General features: G+C 37.6%; 1 protein-coding gene across 4 annotated transcripts in view; it reads left to right on the forward strand.

Moving 5' to 3' along the window:
• Positions 1-26,607, forward strand: part of CNTN1 (contactin 1) — a 308,476-nt gene that overhangs the window by 57,177 nt on the left and 224,692 nt on the right. For all 4 annotated transcript variants that reach the window (XM_036759469.1, XM_036759470.1, XM_036759471.1 and 1 more), the window contains 3 exons: positions 6,837-6,978; positions 16,765-16,897; positions 21,468-21,640. In XM_036759469.1, coding sequence (XP_036615364.1) covers positions 6,861-6,978; positions 16,765-16,897; positions 21,468-21,640 — 424 coding nt within the window. In that variant the 5' untranslated portion in view covers positions 6,837-6,860. The remainder of the gene's footprint in view (positions 1-6,836; positions 6,979-16,764; positions 16,898-21,467; positions 21,641-26,607) is intronic.

Genomic DNA, 26,607 nt, shown 5'->3' on the forward strand with positions numbered 1-26,607 from the left:
ACATAGTACAGTTCTATTGTCTTTTTTTTCAGGTTTGTTTCCTTTATGAGTGAAACCAATTTCTTGAGATCACATCTGTATGGTTGAATGTATACGTACTAATATCTGTGGTGTTACTTAACATACTCATTTTGAGTATGAAAGTTAGTATCAGCAGTGTGGATTTTGCGTTCTTTTTGCAATTTGCCTATAGTAAACCATGGGAGCTCATTCATATTCTTTATTTCTTACTTAAAAACAAACAAAGAAACAAAGCTTTTAAGCAGACCTACAATGCTTGCCTGATTGTGACATGAGTCTAAATAGCCTACCTGACATCTATATGGACTGCATGTTCATAGATAAGATTTTCCTGATGGCCTCGAAACTGAATTACTGATTTCAAGTGCTTAAGTTTGGGAAACCTCACATGTCTTTGGGCTTTTCTGAATTTGTTTCCTTTTAAACTAGGCTATTTATCCTAATGAGGAAGGTGAATGTGAACCTCTATTTGTATTTTCTGAGGTGTTGCAGGAGTCCATTGGGTAATTTTCTGGTGCCCTATGTGTTGCAGAGACCCAAGAAATCTTTCAACCAAGCAGTTTGACTTCTCACCTAAAGCATGATCCCAAGTCAATCCCTGGGGAGAACTGTACTTAATTTTTGGTTCTTACACATGGCCATCTTTACATTGCTACTTACGCTGTGGACACTTCACAGACTGGAAGAGGATAACTTTGAGAAAGACCTAGATCATTTAGACATAACACCAAAACCTCCAGTAAACTGGATGAGGTTGGAGAATGGTCCATCTTTAGCTTAATAAAAGAAGCTAAATTGCTCACCATGATATTTCGTATTATAGGCAATATTCTGAGGAGAATTCCAGCAGTGTCACATAGCCAAGAGCATAGGTGAGGATAAGTAGGGCATTCCATACAAAAGTAGCATTGTTGTTGACCTCAGATGACATGTTACAACTGGTCCCACACAGATAGTCTTAACCTAGCCCAGTCCTTGGATACATATAATATAATCTCTTATTTTGCATTCTAGATATTTCATGCTCCTTTTAGGTTGCATTGTTTTCAAGCTATATGCTTAAAGTAACTGATATAGAATTACCATCCTTTTGACAAGATAAAGAAGAGCCCAAATGTGTGCAGGACATACTAATGTCTTCTATATAGAGAAAGATTATTCAGTCTTATATTTAAGTAAATAAAATTTCAAAGGCTAAATGGTCTTTAAATGTTTTTAACATATATCTGAACCTTGAAAAATCAAAAGCCCATTTCTTTTTTTATTTTTTATTTAATTTATTTAATGTATTTAGTTTTCAGCATTGATTTTCACAAGAGCTTGAATTACAAATTTTCTCCCCATTTCTACCCTCCCACCCACTCCAAGATGGCATATATTCTGCTTGCCCCATTCCCCAGTCAGCCCTCCCTTCTGTCACCCTACTCCCCTCCCATCCTCTTTTTCCTTACTTTCTTGTAGGGCAAGATAAATTTCTATGCCCCATTGCCTGTGTATCTTATTTTCTAGTTGCATGCAAAAACATTTTTTTTGAACATCTGTTTTTAAAACTTTGAGTTCCAAATTCTCTCCCCTCTTCCCTCCCCACCCACCCTCCCTAAGAAAGCAAGCAATTCAAAATAGGCCACATGTGTATCATTATGTAAAACCCTTCCACAGTACTCATGTTGTGAAAGACTAACTATACTTTGCTCCTTCCTAACCTATCCCCATTTATTCAATTTTCTCCCTTGACCCTGTCCCTTTTTGAAAGTGTTTATTTTTGATTACCTCCTCCCTCTATCTGCCCTCCCTTCTATCATCCCTCCCCTTTTTTATCTTCTTCCTCCTTCTTTCCTGTGGGGTAAGATACCCAATTGAGTGTGTATGTTATTCCCTCCTCAGGTCAAATCTGATGAGAGCAAGATTCACTGATTCCCCCTTACCTGCCCCCTCTTCCCTCCCAACAGAACTGATTTTCTTGCCACTTTTATGTGAGATAATTTACCCCATTCTATCTCCTTTTCTCCCTCTCTCAGTGTATTCCTCTCTCATCCCTTAATTTGATTTTATATTTTTGGATATCATCCCTTCATATTCAACTCACCCTGTGCCCTCTGTACACATCATCTTTCCATGTAGGAATGTAAACAAAACAGTTCAACTTTAGTAAGTCCCTTGTGATTTCTCTTTCTTGTTTACCTTTTCATGCTTGTCTTGATTCTTGTGTTTGAAAGTCAAATTTTCTGTTCAGCTCTGGTCTTTTCACTGAGAAAGCTTGAAAGTCCTCTATTTTACTGAAAATCCATATTTTGCCTTGGAGAATGATTCTTGGTTTTGCTGGATAGGTGATTCTTGGTTTTAATGCTAGCTCCATGGACCTCTGCAATATCGTATTCCAAGCCCTTTGATCCCTTAATGTAGAAGTTGCTAGATCTTGTGTTATCCTGATTGTGTTTCCACAATACTCAAATTGCTTCTTTCTGGCTGCTTGCAGTATTTTCTCCTTGATCTGGGAGCTCTGGAATTTGGCGACAATATTCCCAGGAGTTTTCTTTTTGGGATCTTTTTCAGGAGGTGATTGGTGGATTCTTTCAATTTCTATTTTACCCTCTGGTTCTAGAATATCAGGACAGGTCTCCTTGATAATTTCTTGAAAGATGATATCTAGGCTCTTTTTTTGATCATGGCTTTCAGGTAGTCCAGTAATTTTTAAATTATCTCTCCTGGATCTATTTTGCGGGTCAGTGGTTTTTCCAATGAGATATTTTACATTGTCTTTTTTCATTCCTTTGGTTCTGTTTTATAATATCTTGATTTCTCATAAAGTCACTAGCTTCCACTTGCTCCAATGTAATTTTTAAGGTAGTATTTTCTTCAGTGGTCTTTTGGACCTCCTTTTCCATTTGGCTAATTCTGCCTTTCAATGTATTCTTCTCCTCATTGGCTTTTTGGAACTCTTTTGCCATTTGAGTTAGTCTATTTTTTAAGGTGTTATTTTCTTCAGTATTTTTGGGTCTCCTTTAGCAAGTCATTGACTTGTTTTTCATGGTTTTCCTGCATCATTCTCATTTCTCTTCCCAATTTTTCCTCTACTTCTCTAACTTGCTTTTCCAAATCCTTTTTGAGCTCTTCCATGTCCTGAGACCAGTTCATGTTTTTCTTGGAGGCTTTTGATGTAGGCTCTTTGACTTTGTTGACTTCTTCTGGCAGTATATTTTGGTCCTCTTTGTCACCAAAGAAAGATTCAAAAGTCTGATTCTGAATCTGAGTGTGTTTTTGCTTCCTGGCCAAGTTCCCATCCAACTACTTGACCTTTGAGTTTTTCCTCCGGGTATGACTGTTTGTAGAGTAGAGAGTACTTTGCCCCAAGCTTAAGGGGCTGTGCAGGCTCTGCACTCCTGCTCTGATTTGCCACTTAATTCCTCCCACCAGGTGTGCCTGGGACTAGAAGCACCTGCAGCTGTAGTTCCTCCCTCAGAGCTGGACCACCTCCCTTGCCCCTGGGGCGGTGGCCGAACCTCCAACCCCTTTCACTGTGTCCCTGAAGCTTTTCCCACTAACATTTTCTGTTGTCTTTGGTGTTTGTGGGTTGAGAAGTCTGGTAACTGCCACAGCTCACTGATTCAGGGCACTATGACCTGTTCCTCCTGGCTCCCAGTCTGGTTGATTTGGGCCCAGCTCTGTGGGTTAGACCTTACCCAGCAACCATCCAGGCTGTCCTGGGCTGGAGCTCTGCTTTCTTCTGCTATTCTTTGGGTTCTGCAGCTCTAGAATTTGTTCAGAGCCATTTTTTTTATATGTTTCTGGTGGGACCTGGAGGGGAGCTCACACAAATCCCTTCTTTCCAGCTGCCATCTTGCCTCCGCCCCTGAAAAATGATTTGTTGTATCTGTGACAAATTTTATTGTAAAACGTTTTAAGTGAGCACTATGTAGTAGCAGCTATTATGGAAATTGTATTAGGATTTTTTTAAACAAAGAAAAAATGTGGTCTCAGAAGCTTTTGCCTTTTCACAAATAAACATGAACAGTTTTCTTTAATTTACATAAGTAAGGGTGCCACTTGTAATATAAGTGCTTAATTTAAATTATCCATTTTACACTTAAATTTGCTTTCTATTTCTTGTTTATTTATAAATTGTTCATCTATCCATAAGTCTGATAAGTAACATGTTCTGTGTTCTAATTTTGTTATGATATCTCTCTTTATATCTAGGTCGTGTATCTATTTTGACCTTATCATGGTAAATGGTCTAAGCATGTAAGATATTGTTCTATGCCCACTTTCTGCCATGCTCCTTTCCAATTTTCTCAGTCATTTTTTAATCAAATAATGAATTATTATCCTAAAATCTTAAGTCTTTACACTTGTCAAATACAAGGTTATTATTGTATTTGCTGCTGTAAATTGTATGTCTACTCTGTTCCATTGATCTATCTTTTTATTTCTTAACCTGTACCAGATGGTTTTGATAATTACTGGTCCTGCTAAAACTACTTCGTATACCTTTTTTTCATTATTTTCTTTGATATTCTTGATAGTCTTTTCAATGAGTTTAGCTACAAAGGGCAGAAGAGAAACTATCTTAGCAGGGAGGAAAGGATCAAGTAAGGGCTTTTTCAGGATAGGGGAGACATGTTTGTAAGCAGAGGGAAATGAGCCAGTAGAGAGGAAGAGATTGAAAATAAGTGAGAGAGTGGAGATGACAGAGGGGACATTCTGTTGGAGGAGATGGGATGGAACAGGATCACTTGAATATATGTATATGTACATACATACATGTAAGACATTGACAAATGGATGTGAATGCATATCAAATGATATGAACAAATGGTTCTCAAAAGAATTATGACCTATTAACAACTATATGAAGAATTACTCCAAATCTCTAATGGGAAGAGAAACGTAAATCAAAACAATCCTGGGGTTTTACTTCACACAAAATAATTTGAAAAAGATGAAAAAAATAGAAATAGCCAGTGCTGGAAGGGCCACATAAAGCTTGGCCCATTGATAAACTAATATCGATATGCTGATATTGGAGAAAATTACTGGAATCAAGCAAAGAAAAAGTGAGTGAAGTATCTCTAGCCTTCAGCTTAGAGATATTTATATTAACAACAGTGCTTTGGTGGGAACAAGAAACTAAAACTAAAATAGATCTAGTGGCCATGGGCATGCAGGAAATAACTCATTCCAGAAAGGGAGTGATCCTTTCTATCTAGCCAATTTGAATTTCAATTCTGGCTATGCAGCTGATCAAAGGAGGCTACACTCACTCATGAAGTAGGAGACCTAGAATGCCTCCATATCAGGAGATCTGTGCTTGCCCAGGCAAGCCCATTCAGGGTGCCTCTATGTTAGGTGACCTGGGTTTGCTACAAAGTCTGCTTATGTTAAAATATAAGAGAAGTCAAGACTACTGACTTAACACTTCATCTTTAGCTTAGCTCTACACTGTAAAAACAACTCCTGTAGGGTCCATATCTTCTGATAAGCCAGGAGCTTGGGCTTCCTCCTCCTACCAGCTTCCAGTAATGGATAGATACATTAACCCTCAAGATGACTTTTTGGCCTCTGTAGTCAGAGAAGGAATACAAAACAGAAGAGGCAGCTAGGAGGTCAAGGTCCAGACTCAGGCTTTCCTAAGTCAGGAAAGCTTCCATATATGCAGAGTTTCCATTTTTTTGTTAGAGTGGTGGTAGAGCCCCTCTTCCTTTTTTTAACCTCTTTAAAAAGTCTGAGAAAAAGAAAGTTGCTTGTCATGCATTCTGGAGAAGGAAAAGTGAACCAGAGGGTGGAGTCACTCCTTTTAAAGTCTACTGACTGGGCAATTTTTGGTACAATGGCTAATCCTCTCTATGGAGCTTTGACACAACTTCCACCCACCCCTACCTTCTCCATCCTTGGAGATGGGGAGAAGCGGAAAAGGAACAAGGGAAAAGCCAGCCTTTTTTATTCCAAAATGCCAAATCCTTCAAAGCTGGGCATGGTTTACTAGAGGTGCAGGCTTAGTCTTCCATGTAAAGTGTCCAGGCCAGAACACATGGGTCACCTGAAGTGGCCAAGGCAGTCTTATCTTTGAAAATTCTTCATGGAATGACCTCTATGGCAATTACATTGGAATATATGGGAAAAGTTCTATACAGACTCATATGCATTCTTAAAGAGAGACTCTAAACACCTTTTTGTATTCAAATCAAGAAGAGAGAAGGGGGGAAAAACATTAGGGTAATTCTGTTTTTATAATTTTCTGATTGCATGTCAAAGATAAGAATAGCATTTGTTGAATGATATCTGGATGATCATAGTCTGGAGAGATAATCATTTCATTTTTTTGACCACATTCATCTGGATATCTTTCTAGCCTCAAGTCTTCTCTTGTTTACCCATCACAACTCTGACAGACTTATTTATATCAATTGAGGAATCAAACTTGTCTCTATCTTCAGCCATCCCAGTGTAGTGGTCAACACAGGTGTGGCTGGTCTTTGAAAAGATGCATACTTCTCTAAGGTATAGATGCTCTGCCTGCACTTCAATTTTGTCAAGCCATAGACTGGTTGGAGCTTGTAGGGGTGGGGGTCAGAGTAGATGTAGGTGAAGATGAGAGAGGAGCAGCAGGAGATGAAGATAAAGTTGGGTGGGTTTAAAGGCAGCTGTGGCCTTACCTAAACTGCTCAGCAGTGAACTGGTAGACAGATTAACTCACTTACTGGTGCAAAAGTCTTCTTTCCTCTCCAGTTACCCCCACCCCAAGTGCTGCAGGTTACCAACGCACATGATTGCTTCCTAGCCATACATTTTCATGTTTTTCTTCTTTCCTGATGCAGGTGGTTAGTATTTCCTGACTACACATGACAAAAGTTAATGAAGCTCTTTTGGAGTTAAACCTAAGCACTGTTGCATACAAGATGAAGATGTGGTTTTTGATCAGTTACCTAATTACAATGTGCTTCATATCCTGTCTAGCAGGTAAGATAGTCTATTGGCATAATTTGCATAAATTAAAGTATTTTCAGTTTTTAGTAACTCCTCTCCGTTACTCATTCCATTTCCTTCCTACTTTTCTGTTGGGTAAAATAGATTTCTGTACCCAATTTAGTGTGTTTGTATATACATATATATGCATACATATATACAAAATATATATGTATCTATGTATATATGTACATATACATATATATTTCCTTCTTTGAATTTAGATGAGAGTGAGGTTCAAATGTTGTCCTACCTGCCTCTATGTCCCTCTCCACTGTAAAAGTTCGTCCTTGTGTGCCTTTTTATGTGAGACAGTTTTGCCCATTCTTCCTCTCCCTTCCCCTTTCTCTTTGTGCATCCACCTTTCTTGCCCATCCATTTTTTTTAACATCATCCCAACATAATCAACATATTCTTACACCCTCTATCTATGTAAAATCCTTCTAACTGCCCTAATAATAATAAAGTTCTTAGGAGTTACATGTATCATCTTCTCATATGGGAATTATATTAGCAAGGTAATAATCATAATATAGATGTCAATATGCCTATGCAGTTCTATATCATAAAATATAAGGGACTTTCCATATAGGAGGTAGAAGTAAACTGTTGATTCAGACATCAGAGAACCCTATCCCAAAACCAATAACCCCATTCCATCATAGCAGCAAAGAATTCAAAAAACAATATCACAGCAAAGAACCACTCCATCCCAAAGCCATCTGCCCCCCTGCTGGAGTCTTCCTACAAACACACTCACAGCACAGCTAGCTCCCCTGCCTCTGCTCTCTCCTTCAGTTCTAAATTGCTCTCTCAGCATTTTCCGTGGCACGCTTTCCTTTTCCTCTTCCTCCCACCACATGTGACTTAGGCTTCCCTTGACATAAGCAGGTCACAAGGGCCTATTAATGGGTGAGAAAGATCTTCAAATTTAAGTTACCATTTCATTTGGCCCCAATATCTTTCTTATCCATTACATAAGTCAATGGGGCAATCAACAGGAGTTTTGGGATAACTGGTGTCAACAGAACTTTACAACAATATGACAGGGATAACACAAAATAAGCATATAAAACAATATCATCATTCCCCCTTCCAATGAATGGGGCTCAAAATCTTGGGATAAGGGGCGAAGATCTTGTCCTCCATAGCTTTATTCTGTTGAAATTGGATGTAGAGCTGTCCCTGCCCTGAGAGGTAAAGAGTCCCATTTGAGAGGTCAGTTCTTTAGCTGGCATCTGGAGCTTATTTGATACCAGGTCAAGGGATGACACATCACAGTCATCAAGTCCAGGGGTGACACATCACAGACATCAGTTCTAGGAGTAACACATTACAGGTGCTGGCTTAAGCCATCAGATATGTGCAGGTGGATGGTTCTAAGCCTGCAGGAAACAAATCCCACAAACAAATTTAACAGACAAAAGCCAAAAAGAAACAAGGAAACAATCATAGCCTAATTCACAATAGAATACATAAGTCAAGGATATAATTTGATAATCATCATCTCCTGAATCAACAGTTACAGTATGATCCTTCCCATGTGCTATAATTATCACAGCCTTTGGAATATCGTTTGGCTTCCATTTTACCCATACTTTAGCTTCCAATTTTATTCCATCAGTAGAACCAAAGCCTTCCTTTCCTCTGAGAGTTATTTTGGAAGGAGGGTCAGTCTTCATAATGGGTATTGTTTCACAACGAATAATAATCAATTGAACTATTCTATCATTTTTACCAAACTATATAGGTACTTTACCCAAATTCTGGAATATCACAATAATTTTTCCTTGAAAATTAAAATCTGTCGCTGCAGCCAATACATGTATTCCCTGAGCTGCTAATCCTGGTTTAGGTAATATCCATCCAAATGATTCTTAGGAATTCTCATACGTATCCCAGTAGAGATTTTTCTTATTTTTTTCTGTCCAAACAAAAGTCCTCTAAACAATGTAAACCATATCCTGCCAAACCAGGTGTTCCTGGATATGGTGGTGGGACATCTTCCCTCACAGTCCAATACTCAATATTTTGGATCTTATGTGTTTGCTGTTTTCTAATTTGCAGATTTGGGGTCATCATTCTGGCTAGAGGTGTACTTCCTCTTAATGGTCTATTATTCAAATTACGTAAAGCAGTGAACAAATTATTTTTCCAATGTTGACATGAATTATTAGAACTTAACTTCTTTAACTATTCTTTCAATAATCCATTGATTCTTTCAATTAACCCACATAATTGTGGATAATATGAAATATGATATAGCCATTCTATATTGTTCAATATACAATATCTCTTCATTTCATTAACTTTGAAATGTGATCCATTGTCACTCAGAATCTTCATTGGGGTTCCATAATATAGACTTAGGATATCTAGAGTTTTACAGGTGTTTTTCTGCATTGCATTTTTATAAGGACAAGCCACTAGGACACCTGAATAGGTGTCAACACAAGTAAATATAAATTTGCATCTTTTAGTGGTCCATTTAGTGGTCCAGTATAATCTGTCTGCCAGATTTGGGCTGGAACTTTTTCCCTTGCCATTTTTTCCAGTTACTACCTGAAGAACAGTTTGTTCCTTTCCCAACTGACGTATATAACATTTCTCTGCTACTTGTTTTTAAAATTTAAAAAAAAATTTAATTTTTAGTTTACAACACTCAGTTCCGCAATGCTACTTGTTTTAACAATGAATGAGAGATACTAACACCTCAATCTTGTGCCCACTGGTGTGTGGCCTGGACCCCTAAATGGCCAGCCATTTGGTGGACTCATTTTTCTAGTACCAGATCATCAGTTGATGTCAGAGTAGAGACAATACATTTTGTAGCAATCTTTGTTAGTTGATCAGCATGTGCGTTGTATACATGTTCTGGTGTAGTGAGAGCCATGTGAGTGTCTACATGAAAAACCGACAAATTAGTAACCGAAGACATGTCCCATATATCTTCCCATAATTCTTTGCCCCAAACTTATTATGAATTTCTCATTTTTGATTTTTCCGCATGGGCATCCATGTAGCTAACCCATTAGCTACTGCCCACGAATCAGTGAAAATGTGACACTGTCCTCCTTTCTCTGTTTTAATAACTTGATGTACTACAATAAGATCAGCATATTGACTACTTCTACCTATCTCAGTACCTTCCAAAGTCTGCTTAGTACATGGTTTATAGGCTACTGCTTTCCAATGTCTTTTATGGCCCCAATATTTTGCTGTCCCACCAGTAAACCATGCATGTTTCTTCCATTCTTCACTCAGTCCATCATATCCCTCATTTCATTTTACCAAGGATTGTACCAACTGTTGCCTTGGTTCAGGGCGTTTATCATTTCCCTCAGTGTCTATACTTGCTATAGATTTGTGTAGAGCAGAAATTCCACTTTTTCCTGTTTTGTATCTATTTTGAATATACCATTTCCATTTAATTATTGTGCATGTCCAATTCTGTGAGAAACTGGGGTACTCATTACAGGTCATAATTGGGATTCCAGGCCTTAATATCACTTAATGGTGCAAAGTCTGTTGTTCAGTCTCAACCAAAGCTCAATATACAGCTAACAACTGCTTTTCAAAAGGTGTATATTGATCTCCAGATGAAGGAAGTTTCTTAGACCAAAATCCTAAAGGTACATTTCAGCTTTGTTGTTTTTGCTGTAAACTCCAGTTCTCATAGTCATCCTGTACAGTCACTTGCAATTCCACTGGTCCATTTTGCATAGGCCATAAATCTAGAGCTAATTGTATAGCCTCCTTTGCTTCTTCAAAAGCTTTACTCTCTTCATGTCCCCAATCAAATTCATACTTTTTCCTGGTGACTTTATATAAGGGTTTCAAAATCTGTCCCAAATGTGGAATGTGGTGTCTTCAATACCCAAACAGTCCTATGAACTTTAGGGCCTCTTTCTTATTGGGATAGGAAAATCTTGAATCTTTTGTTGGGCTTGTGGGAGAATTTCTTGCAGTCCCTTATTCCACTGTATACTCCAAAATTTCACAGCTTGAGCTGGCCCTTGAATCTTTGCAGGGTTAATGTCTCATCCTTTGCTTTTGATATGCTCAATTAATATGTCAAACTCTTCTCCACTTCTTTTACATTTTTCTCCATGTACCATAATGTTATCTATGTAGTGGGTAAGCTATACACCAGGTAACTTTAATTCATCTAAATGTTCAGCCACAATCCTATGACTATGCAAATATCCTTGTGGCAATTGGGTAAAAGTATATTGTCGGCCCTGCCAGATGAAAGCAAACTGGTCCCATTGTTTAGAATCTATTGTGATCATAAGGAAAGCATTAGCTAAATCAATAACTGCATACCAAGTCCCATTGTATTTCTGGATCCTTTCTATTAAGGTAATAGTATCTGGAAGAGCAGCATACAAAGGAGTAGTCACTTTGTTCAATTGTCTATATTCCACTGTCATTCTCCATGTTCCATCTGACTTTCATACTGGCCAGACAGGGTTATTTCATTGAGTAGTTGTAGAGACTAACACTCCTGCCTCAACATATTCCTTTATAGTACTGGCAATTTCATTGGCCCACCTGGCACACGATACTGCTTCAAAATGAGAAGGTTAAGGTAAAGTGATTGGATCCATTACTTCTGTATTCCTTACTAGAAATTGACATCTCCCCTCAGGTAAATCCAGAGTCTTACCTCTCAATATATCTATTCCAATGACGTATTCAGGAATGGTATAATGACCATGGTATATTCTTTCTTGGGCAATTGTCCAATTTTCATCATTAATTTGGCTTGTCTGGCTGATATTTCAGCCCTTCCTAGTCCTGTAATGGTAATAGGAGTTCTATGCCTAAACTTGTCAGGATTTCTATAAATTAAGGTGGCCTCTGCCCTGGTGTCAATCAGTGCCCTAGTTATAATATTTGATCTATTTTTCCAATATATAGTCTGATTAATATGGGGTCTATAATCCCATCTGCATGTTTCTTTAATCTGAGCTGGGGCTCGGCCTATTTCCTAGGCTTCATGAAGGTGTGACTCAGTTGGATACAAGGGTTCAAGAGCTGTAGGATTTGTAGGGTTAGTTCTTCCTTCTCTATTCCATCTGCTATTAAGCCCGTTATCATAGTACATTTTGTATAGCTCATGAGTTGGTATACCGTCTATCATTCCAAAATCTTCCCCTGCTATGAATAGAGCAGTGAACATTTCTTTTTTTTTTATCATTCTATTCTGACATTGAATCCGCTAGCTATTTACTCTTCTCTCTTGAGGAAATTTATCTTTTCCCCAGTCTCCTAAATCACTTAATTGTGAAATCTTATCTTGCACCTCTGAAAGAGGGTGCCCTATCTCCCCAATTAGCAGAGTCAGAATTAGGTGTTTATAAGCAGGAGGAGCTGTCTAAACTATCAAATTTCTATGAGAAACTCTCAAGGGAGTATCATAGTATGCATCTGTGTTTCCTATCATGATAGCAGTCTTCATTACCTCCTCCTTTAACTTTCTCATATAGTTCCTAAGTGAACACCAAGGTCTATCTGTACTGGGCCACATTAAATCACTGGGATACTCTGTTATATACCCTGCTGCTAAAGCTATCAGGTTAATTGTCCTGTTACCCCCTTGCAGATGATAATCCCTAAAATCTTGCTGTACAAAAGGATTATGACTGATGCTTAAGAATTTCATACAGTCTACACTATCCACAGATACTCCTGTGGCCCCTTCATCACTGATTCTCACAATCTAAGATTTTAATGATTCTCCCATTCTTTGGGTAAACCTATTCAAGATATCTGCAATTTCCTGCTATGTAAAATCCTCCAACACTTCTCAGAATAGTGTATTATTTGCTTGGGTTTCTTGCCTCCTTTGCTGTATGGGGTGCACTTCTGTCTGAGGAGCCTGGTCTGATACTGTATTGTACTGGCTCAGTAGCATCATAACACAAAGTTTCATTTCATGCCTCAGCTCCTAATATTGCATCATTCTCTCCTGACTCTCTTCCCCTGTCACCATGGCAACCAGACTGGCAGCTAGACTCTACATGGGCTGAACTCAAATGTACTTTTGACCTCCTTGGCTTCCTCTTTCTCCTAGCCAAATTAACAACAAAATCAGTCAATTCCTGAACAATAATCTATTCTTCTGCCACCTGAGATTCTCCATCTTGCTGTGGTATAGAAATATTCTCATTCGAGCTACCATCGAGCTCTTTCCATCTGAGTTCTCTCTTTTAACAGTCTGTCCCTGCTTTCATATGTAATACGATATGCTGTGAGTAAAATCCAGCCTCACCTAGAGAGTGCTGTTGGCAGTTCTCTTCCTGTCTTAACTTTAATTTCTTACAAACATCTCTCCAAATCTCTAGGTTCTCCCCTCTGTAGCTTCTGTTTCCAGTCTTCACAGAGCCCTGCTCCAACAGACCATTCTCCTACTAGGGAGGAATTAACTACATCATCCCATCCTGGGATAAGCATTTCTTCCTCTAAAGCCCTTCTGCCTCCAAATAGAGATTTTATACCTTATGATCCTAACCTCCTAGTCACCAAATGTATTAGTCAGGCAATAATCACAATATAGATGATAATTGTCAATATGCCTATGTAGATTTGTATTGCAAAATATAAGAGACTCTTCATATAGAAGATAGAAGAAGTAAACCATTTATTCAGACATCAGAGAACCAGATCCCAGAACCAATAAGCCCAATCCATCATAGCAGCAAAGAATTCAATAAACAATATCACAGCAGAGAACCACTCCAACCCAAAGCCTTTTGACCTCCCTGCTGGGGCCTCCCTACACACACAGTCACAGCACAGCTAGCTCTCCTGCCTCTGCTCTTTCCCTCAGTTCTAACTGCTCTCTTAGCATTTTCTGTGGCACACTTTCCTTTTCCTCTCAGCAAGCTGCTCCCACCACATGTAACTTCAGCTTCCTTTGACATAAGCAGGTCACATGGGCCTATTAATGGGTGGGAAAGATCTTCAAATTTAAATTACCATTACAGAATGTAAATAGTTTTTTTTAACCTTATTCATTTCTCTTTCATGGTTAACTTTTTATGCGTCTCTTGAATCTTGTATTTGAAAATCAGATTTTTTTTTATTCATTTCTGGTATTTTTGTTAGGAATACTCAACAATCTTCTATTTCATTAAGTATCTTGGTTGTAATCCTAGCTCTTTTACCATCCAGAATATTATATTTCCAGCCCTTCACTTCTTTAAAGTGGTAACTGCTAAATCTTATGTGATTTTGATTCTGGCTCCATGATACTTGAATGGTTTCTTTCTGGCTGTGGTATTTTCTCTATGATTTGGGAGTGGTCCAATTTAGCTATAAAATTCCTGAGAGTTTTCATTTTGGAATCTCTTTCAAGGGATGATTGGTGGATTCTTTCAATTTCTGCTTTTCCTTCTGGCTCTAGAATATTAGGGCAGTTTTCCTTGATAATTTTTTGAAATTTTATGTCTAGCCTCTTTTTTTGGTCATGGCTTTTGTGTGGTTCAATAATTCTTAAATTATCTTCCTTGACCTGTTTTCCATGTCAGCTGCTTTTCTGATGAGACAATTCACATTTTATTTTATATTTTTCATTTGTTTGACTATGTTTTATTGTTTCTTGATTTCTCATGGAGTCATTAGCTTTGACTTCACTAATCTTAATTTTAAAAAAGTTATTTTTAGTGGAGGTTTTGTGGTTTTTCAAACCAAAATCCCTTTTGAGCTCTTCCATGGCCTGAGAGAAATTCACATTTTTCTTGGAGGCTTTGGATGTGGGAGTTTTGATTTTGTTGTCTTCTTCTGAGTTGTGTTTTGATCTTCCTTGTTCACCATAGTATCTTTCTATAGTCAGATTTTTTTCCTGTTGTTTGCTCATTTCTTCTACCCTATTTCTTTACTTTTAACTCTATGCTAAAGTGGGACTGTACTTCCAGGAGGGAGGGGTCTCTTTCTCAAGCTTCAAGCGTTTTGTGTAGCTGTTTTTTTCAGAACTAGTTCTGTGTGTCTTGTAAGATTTTAGCTGTTCCAAGGTGGTATGATTTAAACAGAGGTGTGTTTGCTACTTTCCTGGCCTGTGCTCTGTCACTTTTTCCCCCTTTTCTGCCCTGGAACTGTGACCAGGGTTCCTGTTCCCCTCTGGCAGCAAGCTCTGGTATGCCAGTGCTCCTTCTTGCCCTGGGACTGACACCCAGGACCACAACCCTGATACAAATACGGACAATGCAGCAAATGAAAAACTCAAGAGAAGCATAAAAAAGTGAACAGAAAAGAGAAATCTCAAGGGTTTCAATAAGGTTAAACTGTTCACATTCCTACATGGGAAAAAAAATGCTTGTAGCTCCTAAAATCTTTCCAATTACTAGGGCAGTTAGAAGCAGTATACATAGACTGAGGGCATGGGTATGAGTTGAATATGATAGGATGACTGTCTTAAAAACCCAAAAATTAAGAGGTAAGAAAGAAGAATGTATTGGGAGAAGGGGAAAAAGAGCAGTAGAATGGGATAACTTATTTGTCATAAAAGAGGTGTGAAAGAACTTTTATAGTGGAGGGTAAGATGAGGGAGGTGGTGAGGGCCAAGTAAAGTTTACTCTCAACAGAACTGATTCAAAGAGGGAATGACATACACACTCAGTTGGGTGTAGAAATCTATCTTACCCTATGGGAAAGTAGGAGGGGAAAGGGATAAGAGAAGTGGGGTGGTGTGATAGAAGGGAGTGGTGGCAAAGAATTGGAAATTGAGGGGATGTCCATCAATTAAGGAATGGCTGAACAATTTATTATTTATGATTGTGATGGAATAGTATTGTGCCCTAGGAAATGAACAGGATACTCTTAGAAAAACCTGGAAAGATTTATATGAACTGATGCAAAGTGAAATGAACAGAACCAGGAGAACATTGTACACAGTAACAGCAATATTGTGTGATGATCATCTGTGAATTCTCAGCAATACAGTGATACAAGCAATTTTGAAGGACTTATGATGAAAAATGCTTTGCATCTTCAGAGATAAAACTGATGGAGTTTGAATGCAATTGAAGCATACTTTTTCTTTGATTTCTCTATTTTTCTTTTTTTTGTCACTATGACTATTGTGGAAAGATGTTTTGTGACTGCACATGTAAAACCTATATCAAATCACTTGTCTTCTCAATGAGGATGTAGGGGAGCAAGGGAGTGAATTTAGGACTCGAAATTTTTAAAAAAAATGAAAGTTGAAGATTGTTTTCATATGTGTTTGGGGGGAAATAAAATATTAAATCATTTAAAAAACCAAGAATAGTAACTGGGTACAGGAAAGGAAATGGAACAAATCATCAGCCCCTGTTAGTCATACCTAAGTGGTATCTCTATACTAGATGGCATGTTTTCTACTTTCAAGTATTTGTAGGTCTCTTATATGTTACATTTATTTCGTTTTGCTTCAGAGGACATAACTAAGAGAAATAGATAAAAATTGCAGAGGTAGATTCAGGTTCACATAAGAAAACATTCCTTTGTATAACAATACTGTTATACACTTCCTCAAGAGGTTTCCTACTCACTGGAAATCTTCCAATAAAGAAAAGCTAGATGACTGCTGGTGTGGTATAAAAGATATTTTGCATGTATGAGATGGAATAGATAACCTCAGAGGTCTCTTCTAACTTTAAGATTCCATATGGTTATGTTCTCTTCTTTTATGACAAGTCTTTGGAAGTTAGTTTTAATTATTAGAAAACTTACTTTGCTAGTATAATTCAGATTTTCTTTTATTAAAAATTCATTTTGATTTATTTTTTTCTTTAGTTGCTGAAGATGGCAAAGGATTTGGACCAATTTTTGAAGAGCAACCAATTGATACCATTTATCCAGAAGAATCACCAGATGGAAAAGTATCATTGAACTGCCGGGCTCGAGCTAGCCCCTTTCCTGTTTACAAGTAAAATGCAGTCACTTTAACCACTAAACTTAAGTGCCACATAGCTTAGTTACTGAATATTTTTCACAATGCTAACATTTAGAAGATTTAGAATTATAAGGGACCTTAGAGATCATTTAATCTAACCCCATAATTTTTTTATGTAGTGATATGGAGTCTCACATATAGAAAGGGAGCCTGTCATTGTGTGGCTTGAAGGGAGTCAGAATAGACATCTCTAGTCCCTCCTTTCTGCCACCATCTCCAAGGGAGGCTTTCATTCCTTCTAGGAGAAGAAGCAGGAGGTTGAGACCAGGGGCTACCACTTGGCTCTTCTTAGAGAGAGAAGATAGCGTAGAAGACATTTATGTGTGTGTGTGTGTGTGTGTGTGTGTGCGTGTGCGTAGAAGCACATTTATTTACCCCCTTGAATATTAGATAAGAGGGAATAAAAAAACAATCATTATTGTTATATATTGTTAAATATTATTAGTCTAGGGGATATTATTGGATTCAAGCTAACTTTTTGATCGCATTATCTTTTGTGGGGGCAAGGGAACCCTAAACCCTCTATCTAAGGCTTTGCCCCATCCCATCTAATACTAGTTCCACAAAGAACACACATAGTGAATTGCAAAGAAGCATATTTATCCAAATTGTAGAAATGCAGAAATCAGAGAAGGTATACATTGGAAAATATACGCCAGGCAATACAGAATGAAGCAGCTCTCCCATTGGAAATAAGTTAATTCACTTCAACTAAGAGAGTGTCCTGGATCTCACTCAAGGGTAAATTCCCTGAAATCTCTAGAGTAGCAAGCTTGAAATAAGAAATAGTGGAGCCTGCCTGCTCTTATGTCTTCCCAGAATATTTTCCTTCAGCAACCCAAAGTGGGATTGGCATCTTCCACTTACTCTTTCAAAGTTGGAAGCCAGGAGCACTCAAATGATGAGTTCCCAGATGGGGACTAGCTGAGAACTGAAGTTCTTATCTCACACAGGGCAGGACTTTGGTCTCCACCAGTGATTGATTTTGGGGCAAAAGTTGCATATCTATGAGGAAATTGATGCCCAGAGATGTTAATTTATTTGCGCAGGGTCATACAAATAGAGTTTTATGACTATCAGGTGACTTATCTAGAAGGGATTCCTATGGGGGTAGGTAACTGGACATGATTATGTATGTCTACATTCTTTTCTATCTCTATGGCTCTATTTTAAACACACAGACAGAAAACTTCCAAATCCTACTATTGACCTTTTCATAGTAAAACATATATGATTCCCAAATATCTTTGCAATCTTGACAAAGCTGGAGCTATGATCACTGTAAAATTTTCTACAGAATTTTGTTGTTTCTAAAACTGTTATAAATATACTCACATTGTCTAGGAATAAACAATACTCACTGGCAAGTCAGGAACATCTTAGTCATATTTTACATTTATTTGGTCTGAAAAAAATGAGTATGTCCCCTGAACAGAGTAGAGGAGAGTACAAGGACTCAGATGGATGCCAGTCCTTTTATTGACTTCCACTTCGAGTCTCCCGCCAGGCCCTTCATTGGCCAATGCAACACCCTCACTGTCTATGTCATGCCTTCCTCAAATGACTGGTTTAAGCATGCATATAAGCCTCTAACCTTTCACCTGACCAGAAGCCTGGTCTTTGCTAGATCACAGCTTTGATTAGAACTAGTTCTAATCAGTCACCTGACTTACATTCTGCCAAAGTTGGGGAGGAGGGGAGAAGATACTTTGAACTCTGTGGAAATAAATCTGCTCCCACCATTTCTTACAAAACTAATTAGAAATGTCAGATAATATGTTATTTTCTGAAATAAAGATGCTCTTTTTCCACACTGCCAAAGCCCAGAAGGCTCATTCATTCCTGAGGGCATGAGGCCATTAGGGGTAGCCTGGAGGTGAGCCCTGAGAGTATCAACTCTGATCCAAAAGTACTCTGAGGTTCGATAGATAGTCATTTTGAATGTAAACAACTTCCCTACACTTTATTCTTATTGCAACAACAGAAGAAGTTAAATTATACCCTTTATCTAAATTGTTTTAAGTTCTAGTACAAAAAATTAACACTAGAAGGACTGAGTATATTAATTGCTGCAAAATTTGTTTGGCTCTTTGAAGTATTCTTAAATTTAGGCTCTTCTTAATGTTCTGCTTATATGTAACACTTCTCATTCACATATTATTTTGGGAGCATATGAGGAAAAACAATTATAAGATTCACCATATCAGAAATAGGCCTTGTTCCAATAATACTAGGCTTGCTCTGCTAACTATATTGCTTGTTTTATTGGCATGGAAGGGAAACCATGGTCAGTTAGTAGATAGAGTGCCAGGCCTGGATTCAGGAAGACTCATCTTCTTGAGTTCCAATCTGGTCTCCAGCATTTAATGAACTGCGTGACTCTGGTCAAGTCACTTTACCCTGTTTGCCTCAGTTTCCTCATCTGCAAAATGAGCTGGAGAAGGAAATGGCAAATCACTCCAGTATCTTTGCCAAGAAAATCCGAAATGGGGTCACAAAGAGTCAGACATTAGTGAACACCAACAATAAGAGAAACCACTGATTTTAGAGTAGGAGGAGGTAGGATCAGATCCTGTTCTGTTACTGCCTTTGAGCAAGTCAGTTCTCTCTGAACTTTAGTTTCCTCATTTGTAAAATGAAAGGATTGAACTAGATCATTTCTAAAACCCTTCACAGTTCTAAATCTTAGGATCCTATAGAGACTACATGGTACAAAGGAAAGAACATGTAATTAGGAGTAAAAAAAATAAAGGAAGAAAAGAAAAAGAAAACCCAGGCTTTGAATTCTGTCTCTTCCCATTCATTTGTAAAATGTAATGACCTTGGGCAGATAACTAAATATGTATGGGCCACATTGTCCTCAGTTATAAAATAAAGCGGTTAGACCAAATTATTCCCACTCTAACTTGATGATACACTCTCCTTCTGGTGGCCAGATTCTGACATTAACTTTTCAAAGATGATCCTTGAAATTCTATTTGAGGGTCCTTTGGGATAAAGGCCTAATTGGTCATTTTCACATCAATCATTTCATTTTTTAAAAAAATCAACAATTTTTTTTTTTGCAATTTTAAGCTGCACATATTTGAACAATCTTCCATAAAAGATTATGATATTGTTTAGTATCCAGCATATTCATTGTTTCTTATAGCACAGTAATGTTACATTACATTCATATGCTAAAACTTGTTTAGTCATTCCTCAATAGGAATCTATTTTGTTTCTAGTTCTTTGCTACTACAAAAAAAATTCTGCTATAAATATTAGGTGTATATGACACTTTTCTTTTCATTGACCATCTTGAGGTATATGCCTAGCAATGGAATATTTGGGCCAAAGGATAGGAATATTTTTGTCACTTTTCTCTGCATTAATTCTAAATTGTTTGCAGAATGATTGAACCAATTCTTAGATTGTCCAAGGGTGTGCTTATCTTTCCACAATTCCTCTAACATTGACTATTCTTCTGTCATTGTCAGTTTTCTGGGTGTGAGATGGAGATTCATAGTTCTTTTGATTTTCATTTCTCTTCTTATTAGTGATTTGGAACATTTTTTCTCATAGTTAATAATTTTGTAATTCTTCTTTTGAGAACTGTTTGTTCATATCTTTTGACAGTTTATCTCTTGGTGAATAGCTTTATGGGCTCCTGTTACTCTTATCTGTGCTATCTATTTTGGATATCAGATTCTTATCCATGATATTGATACATAGATTTTTTTTGCATTTAACTACTTCCTTTATAATCCTACTTATTTTATTATTATATATTTATAATTATATATAATTATAGCTATATAATTATATATTTATTATTTTATTATTATTATTTTGTTCATGTAGAAACTTGTTTAATGTAACCAAATGAATATATTTTGTCTTTTTAACCAATTCTGTCCCTTGTTTGATGAATAATTCACCTTCTAGACATATCTACAAAAAGCTGTCTCCTAATTATTTTTATGAGATAATTTTTAATATTGAGGTCAAATATCCATTTCAAGTTTGTTATAGAATATATATGGAGGAAGCTGATGTTCTAAATCTGATTCTGCCAGACAACTTTCTAAGTTTCCCAACAAATCTTATCAAATAAAGAGCTCTTTCATAGGTAATTTATGTTTTGAGGTTTATAAAAAACTGGATTATTCACTTTAGTCATTTTTTATTCTCCTCAAGTCTGTCTCATTATTTTCCTTTGATTTATTGATTTCTATTGATTTATTTTTTATTCAGTACCAAAACATTTTAATGATTACTGTTATAATAGTTGAAGTCTAGATGTACCATTTCCTCTGGTTCCCACTTTTCCTCCTATTATTTCCTCTAGAAAAGTAACCTATAAAAATATGTTTTCTTTAAACGTAAAAGTGTGTTATGGGTATATTTTTATTTTTGTTTTTTGAGAGCTAGTTATTAAACATTTACTAGCATAATCCTGAAAGTTAAGTTCATCCCATAAACTTTAGGACATGTAATTTCTGAAACACACAGTTTCTAGGGTTCTTCAAGTTTATGTGACATTTATCTGTTTTATGTATAGATGGCGAATGAATAACTGGGATATTGATCTGACAAACGATCGCTACAGCATGGTAGGAGGGAACCTGGTAATCAACAACCCTGACAAACTGAGAGATGCTGGAAAGTATTTCTGCTTAGCTTCAAATATTTATGGAATGGTTAGAAGCACTGAAGCAACTTTAAGTTTTGGGTGTAAGTAGTTCTTAATAATAGAAAAGTAATATGCTAGTTAAGTAAAAACTTAAATGAATAGTGTTTATCCATTATTTTCCTATATTTCTCTTATCACACGTAGTTGTCCTGCCACATGAGAACCCTTTTACTAATACTATTATTTTTGATATTATGGCCTGTATTAATGACATTTTCTGGCTGACAAGACTGGGTCTTCTATTTCTTGTTCCTCTCTTTCCTTTGGAAGATTTTGATCTGTTACAGAGATGTGCTAGAACCAGTTTGAAATACCTCATGAGAGTCTGTAGTTAAATTTTCAGTGTGAGCATATATATACCACAGAAGTCACAATATGCTACAAATCAGGGCTTGATTTATTATGTCATTGATTGTCTAGACTTGCTAAAGTGGTGGAGAAAATGTTGATAAATGCAGATTAAACATAAAAGTATGTCATGGGTAGGTTTTTATTTTGTTTTTTGAGAGCTAGTTATTAAACATTTACTAGCATAATCCTGAAAGTTAAGGTCATTTCATAAACTTTAGGACATATAATTTCTGAAACACATACATTGAAACTTTAAATAACAGCTTTTCTGTATATTGATGCTTCATTGAGCTCAGCATTAGGAGGATCCCTTCATTGAACAGATAGGAACCAGTAAGGCTGCCTCACCCTGGGTAATTCTCATCTATACCCTCCTGGTTGCCACAGACCTTTCTCTAGGTCTTTTTATATTTTGCATATACCTGGTCAGCACTTAGGATGAATTACTCTTATTCTTACTACATGGTCAGTCTACTTCCTTTTCTAATTGCATGTTTCCTGAATGATATTCCTTAAGAAATGGAAAGGGAAAGTGTTTATTAAGCTCCTACTAAGTACCAAACACTGGGGATTATATTGGGAATCAAGATGGGCTCTTAGTACTTATTCAACCAAGTGCCCTTGAAGATGCTTTGTTTCCATGATTAAATTAGGAGTTCTTGATGACCTCCTCGCCTCAAGGGAAAGCCTAGTTTACATGGATTTGAGTGACATGTTTGTGACATCAGAGGCTTTTAGACCGTGTGGGTTTAAGTCGCATTTTTGTGATGATTTTTGGTCACGTGGGTCCTAAGGGGAGTTGCTAACTCCAGAGCCATTAGTAAGAGCTTAAGTTCTGGTTGCTCAGATGACATCTGATGATGGCTAAAGAGTGCATAAAAAGGGAAGACAGAGCTATTTGTTTAGGGCTCTCACTCTTAGTGGTACGAGAATGTAGAGACTCTGGGCAGCTGTAGTTAAGAGCCCCCCAGCTTGTAAACCCGGATATTCAAACTTTGTTAAACTTTGGTAACTATGAATTGAGCTTTGAATCAGACAAGGTCTATCTGTTGATGTTTATAGTTTGTTTGTGTTTGCTCTGAAGTTCAGGGTGCTGGCTTTTCCCCCTGAACTAAGTGAATGATATTTGTATACTGGATTAAAATAAGATTGTTAACCCCTTAATGTTGCTTTCCTTAGTAGAGTAGATCAAAAGAACCTGGGCTTGCAGCATTCTGTGAGCTGGTTGTTGTTGGTTTTACACTCCCACAGCAGCTGCTAGCCGGATTGTTGAAATAGGGATACAAATAGAAATATAAGACACTCCATGCTCAGGACAAACTCACATTTTAATTGTAGGGGAAACCGTAAATATAGGAGGGTTTATTTGCAGGGTGGATGAAGAGACATAAGATTTGGTGGCAGGGTGGAAGACAAAACTCAGAATTACCTTAAGTTCAATGGCAGGTTAGAGACTCAGTGTCCATTGGGCCTATCATCATCAGGGTAGATTGCAATGTCCAGTGCTGTTTTTCCAGAAGGATTGTAATTGATAACTCTTTACTCATTCACATCAACAGGACTTCCTTGGAACCATGTTAGAGGCTACTTGAATTAGCAGTGTGTTTCTGCATTTCCTTTTGGGTCATGAAGGACTGCTTTGATTCCTCAGACACTGTAATGTTCCAATCTTCACAACCATATCATGTAACCAGGAGAACATTTATGTCAAAAAAATACTAATTTTTAAAAAAGCATAAATATTATAAATTTGAAGGAAGTGGAAATGTTTAATGTAGAAAAGAGATTTAGGACAAATGATAGCTATCTTCAAGTATTTGAATTCAAGTAAAAGATGCTCTAGAATTGTTCTACTTTGGCCCCAAAATGCATTTCTAGAAGCAATGGGTTGTTGTTTATCCTTTTCTCAAAGAGGACCAATGACGTCAGGAGGGTGATGTCTTGACTGGCAAATGAATTGGATTTAAATGAGGCAGGGCTGGGCAAAGTCATCAGCCTTACTCTCTCCTCTAGGGCCATCTGAGTCCAGTGGCAAGACATAAGTCAGCACAACTGGTGATGACCCAAGATGCAGGGGAAACCTTGGTTTTTGAGCTAAGGTCTTTCCCAGGTCTCAATTTGCCTGCGGCAACACCCATTCTGTGCTTTAAGGCTAGGCAAGAAATGAGGCAAAATTTGGCTTAGTTTGCCTACTCCAAAAAAAAACAAAAAAATCAAAACATGAGGGAAAGACCCTTAGGGTTTCTGACCGGAACAGAAACAATTACTATTTACATTTGCTCTGAGCCATCAAAACCCAAACAACAACCCTTGGGTTGGGACTTGTTATTGGCCAATCAGTGAGAGCCAATGATTTGATTTTAAGGCTTGGTCAGGTAGCTTCATTTGAATCCCAATGAGTTTTATCAAAGCCTGGTTTTCCAGAGCTCTATTTCAAGAAGTCATAAATGAAACTACATTGGACAAAAGAGTTAATTGTCCCAGTTTTTTTTAAAGCTAGAATAAATAAGTAGGGAAGAGAAAAAAATCTAACCACCAAACCCCAAGATATGTTGTGAGGTTTCAGTGATCAACATTTATAATCCTTTGGGCAGAGTACCCAAATGTGAGAGTTCCTTCTGTGCCCATATGGACAGAGGGAGAGGAAGAAGGAAGGAAGGAAGGAAAGAAGGAAGGAAGAAAGGAAGGGAGGGAGGAATAGAAGGAGCATTGACCAACTACTACTACTATTCAGATTGTTGTTTATCCTTCATTCTCAAAGAAGACCAATGACATCAGGAGGGTGAAGTCTTGATTTGCAAATGAATTGAATTTAATTGAAGCAGGGCTGTGCAAAGTTACCAGCCTCACTCTCTCCTCCAGGGTCATCTGAGTCCAGTGGCAAGACAAGCTGGGGGGGGGGGTAGAGAAATAATGAGTAAAAGTTGCAGAGAAGTAGGTTCAGATTTGATATACAGAAACTCTTCCTAACAGAATTATCCAAAAGTAAAGTCAGTGCATTTCACATTAAGCATCAGACACTATGCTAAGGGAAAAGGCTATCAGTATATCTCACAGTAATCAGTATAGCTCACAGTATAAGAAGGAAACAACATGGAAACAACTACATACAAACAAGCTACATACAGAATAAATTGGAAATAATCTCAGAAGGAAGCATTAAGCATTAAGAGGGATCAGGAAAGGCTTCCCATAGAGGATGAGATTTTTGAAAGGAAGGGAGGGACTTGAAGGAGGGCAAGAGGTAGAGATGAGGGAGACTTTTCCAGGCATGATGAACAGCCAGTGAAAATATCTGGAAACTGGAGATACTTTGTTATAGGAAAAAAAGGCCTGTTTCACTGAATCTTAGGGGTAAGGGGTGATAAGACTGGAAAGGTAGGAGGGGGCTGGGTTGTGAAGGGCTTTGATCATAAAGGAAATAAGGAACCTCTAGAATTTGTTAGATTTGGGGGGAGGGGGAAGCAGTGATATGGTAAAACTTCTTTTTTTAGAAAGATTAGTTTGACAGCCAAGTAAAGAATGGACTTGAGTGGGGAAAAGATTTGAGGCAACAGGCTATAACTCTAGTCCAGATGTGAGTTGATGAAGGCTTGCACTTGGGTGATGACAATGTCAAAGTAGAGAAGGTCATATATCAGAGATATTATGAATGTGGTGTCATCCAAAGGCAGCAGTATGGTGTTATTATTTTATATTACCAATGAGGAAACAAAAGCTGAGAGGTGTAACTTTAATCTCCTTGACATTTTTTTGCATCTGTCTCCTTCATTCAGCTCACACCAGAATCATCTTGGTTCAGGCCCTTAGCACTTTTTACATGAACTATTGTCCTATTACCACTCATCTCGTAATTTAGTATCAAGGGTCTCCCCTTCTCTGACCCATTCTACACACAGTGGCCAAATTGACATTCCTAAAGCACAGATTTGATTATGTCACTTTGCTGCTCAAGAAACTCAGTTGCTCCTCTGTTTGGCATTTGAAGTCCCTCACAGTATGTCTCCAGGAAAATTCCAGGCTGCTTACCGTTACTTCCCCTCAGGTAACCCAGCTTAACTGGCCTGTTTCCTCTTTACTAGATGTGCTATTCCATCTCCCCTCTCTTTGCAGTTACACTTACAATATTCTCACCCTACCTCGCTGTCTCAGAACTCATAGCTTTCCTTTAAGGCTCAGCTAAAGTGTCACCTCCTAGAAAAGGCCTTCATTTCTTCTGGTGGCAATGCCTTCTGGTTCTCAGATTGTTTTGTATTTATTTCACATATATTCTCTGTTTATCTTTCTGTGCTTAGATTATGGATATTTTATCCCTCTAAGAGTAAGCACCTTAAAGACAGGGAAAGCACGTAATTCATGTAAAGTAGGTATTTACTTGCTAGAAATATTGTAGAAGGTATTCTTGTGAAAACACAGATTGTGGTAGATAATCTGAGACCCATTAAAACTCTGAGATTCTGTGATTTTACAAAGTAAAAAATATGGAAGGGGTGAGGCAACATGGTGGAGTAGCAGGAAGAAGTACAGCAAAGGTCTCTCCCACAAAGATTTAGAAAATGCAACCAGAACAAGTTCTGACTAGTAAATCTAAAGAAAAATTACAGTGAATTATTTTTCCAGCCAAGGTTGGCATAGGGAGACAGACATGGTAGTCTGC

This window comes from Trichosurus vulpecula, chromosome 5, assembly GCF_011100635.1.
Source record: "Trichosurus vulpecula isolate mTriVul1 chromosome 5, mTriVul1.pri, whole genome shotgun sequence".
Lineage (NCBI taxonomy): Eukaryota > Metazoa > Chordata > Mammalia > Diprotodontia > Phalangeridae > Trichosurus > Trichosurus vulpecula.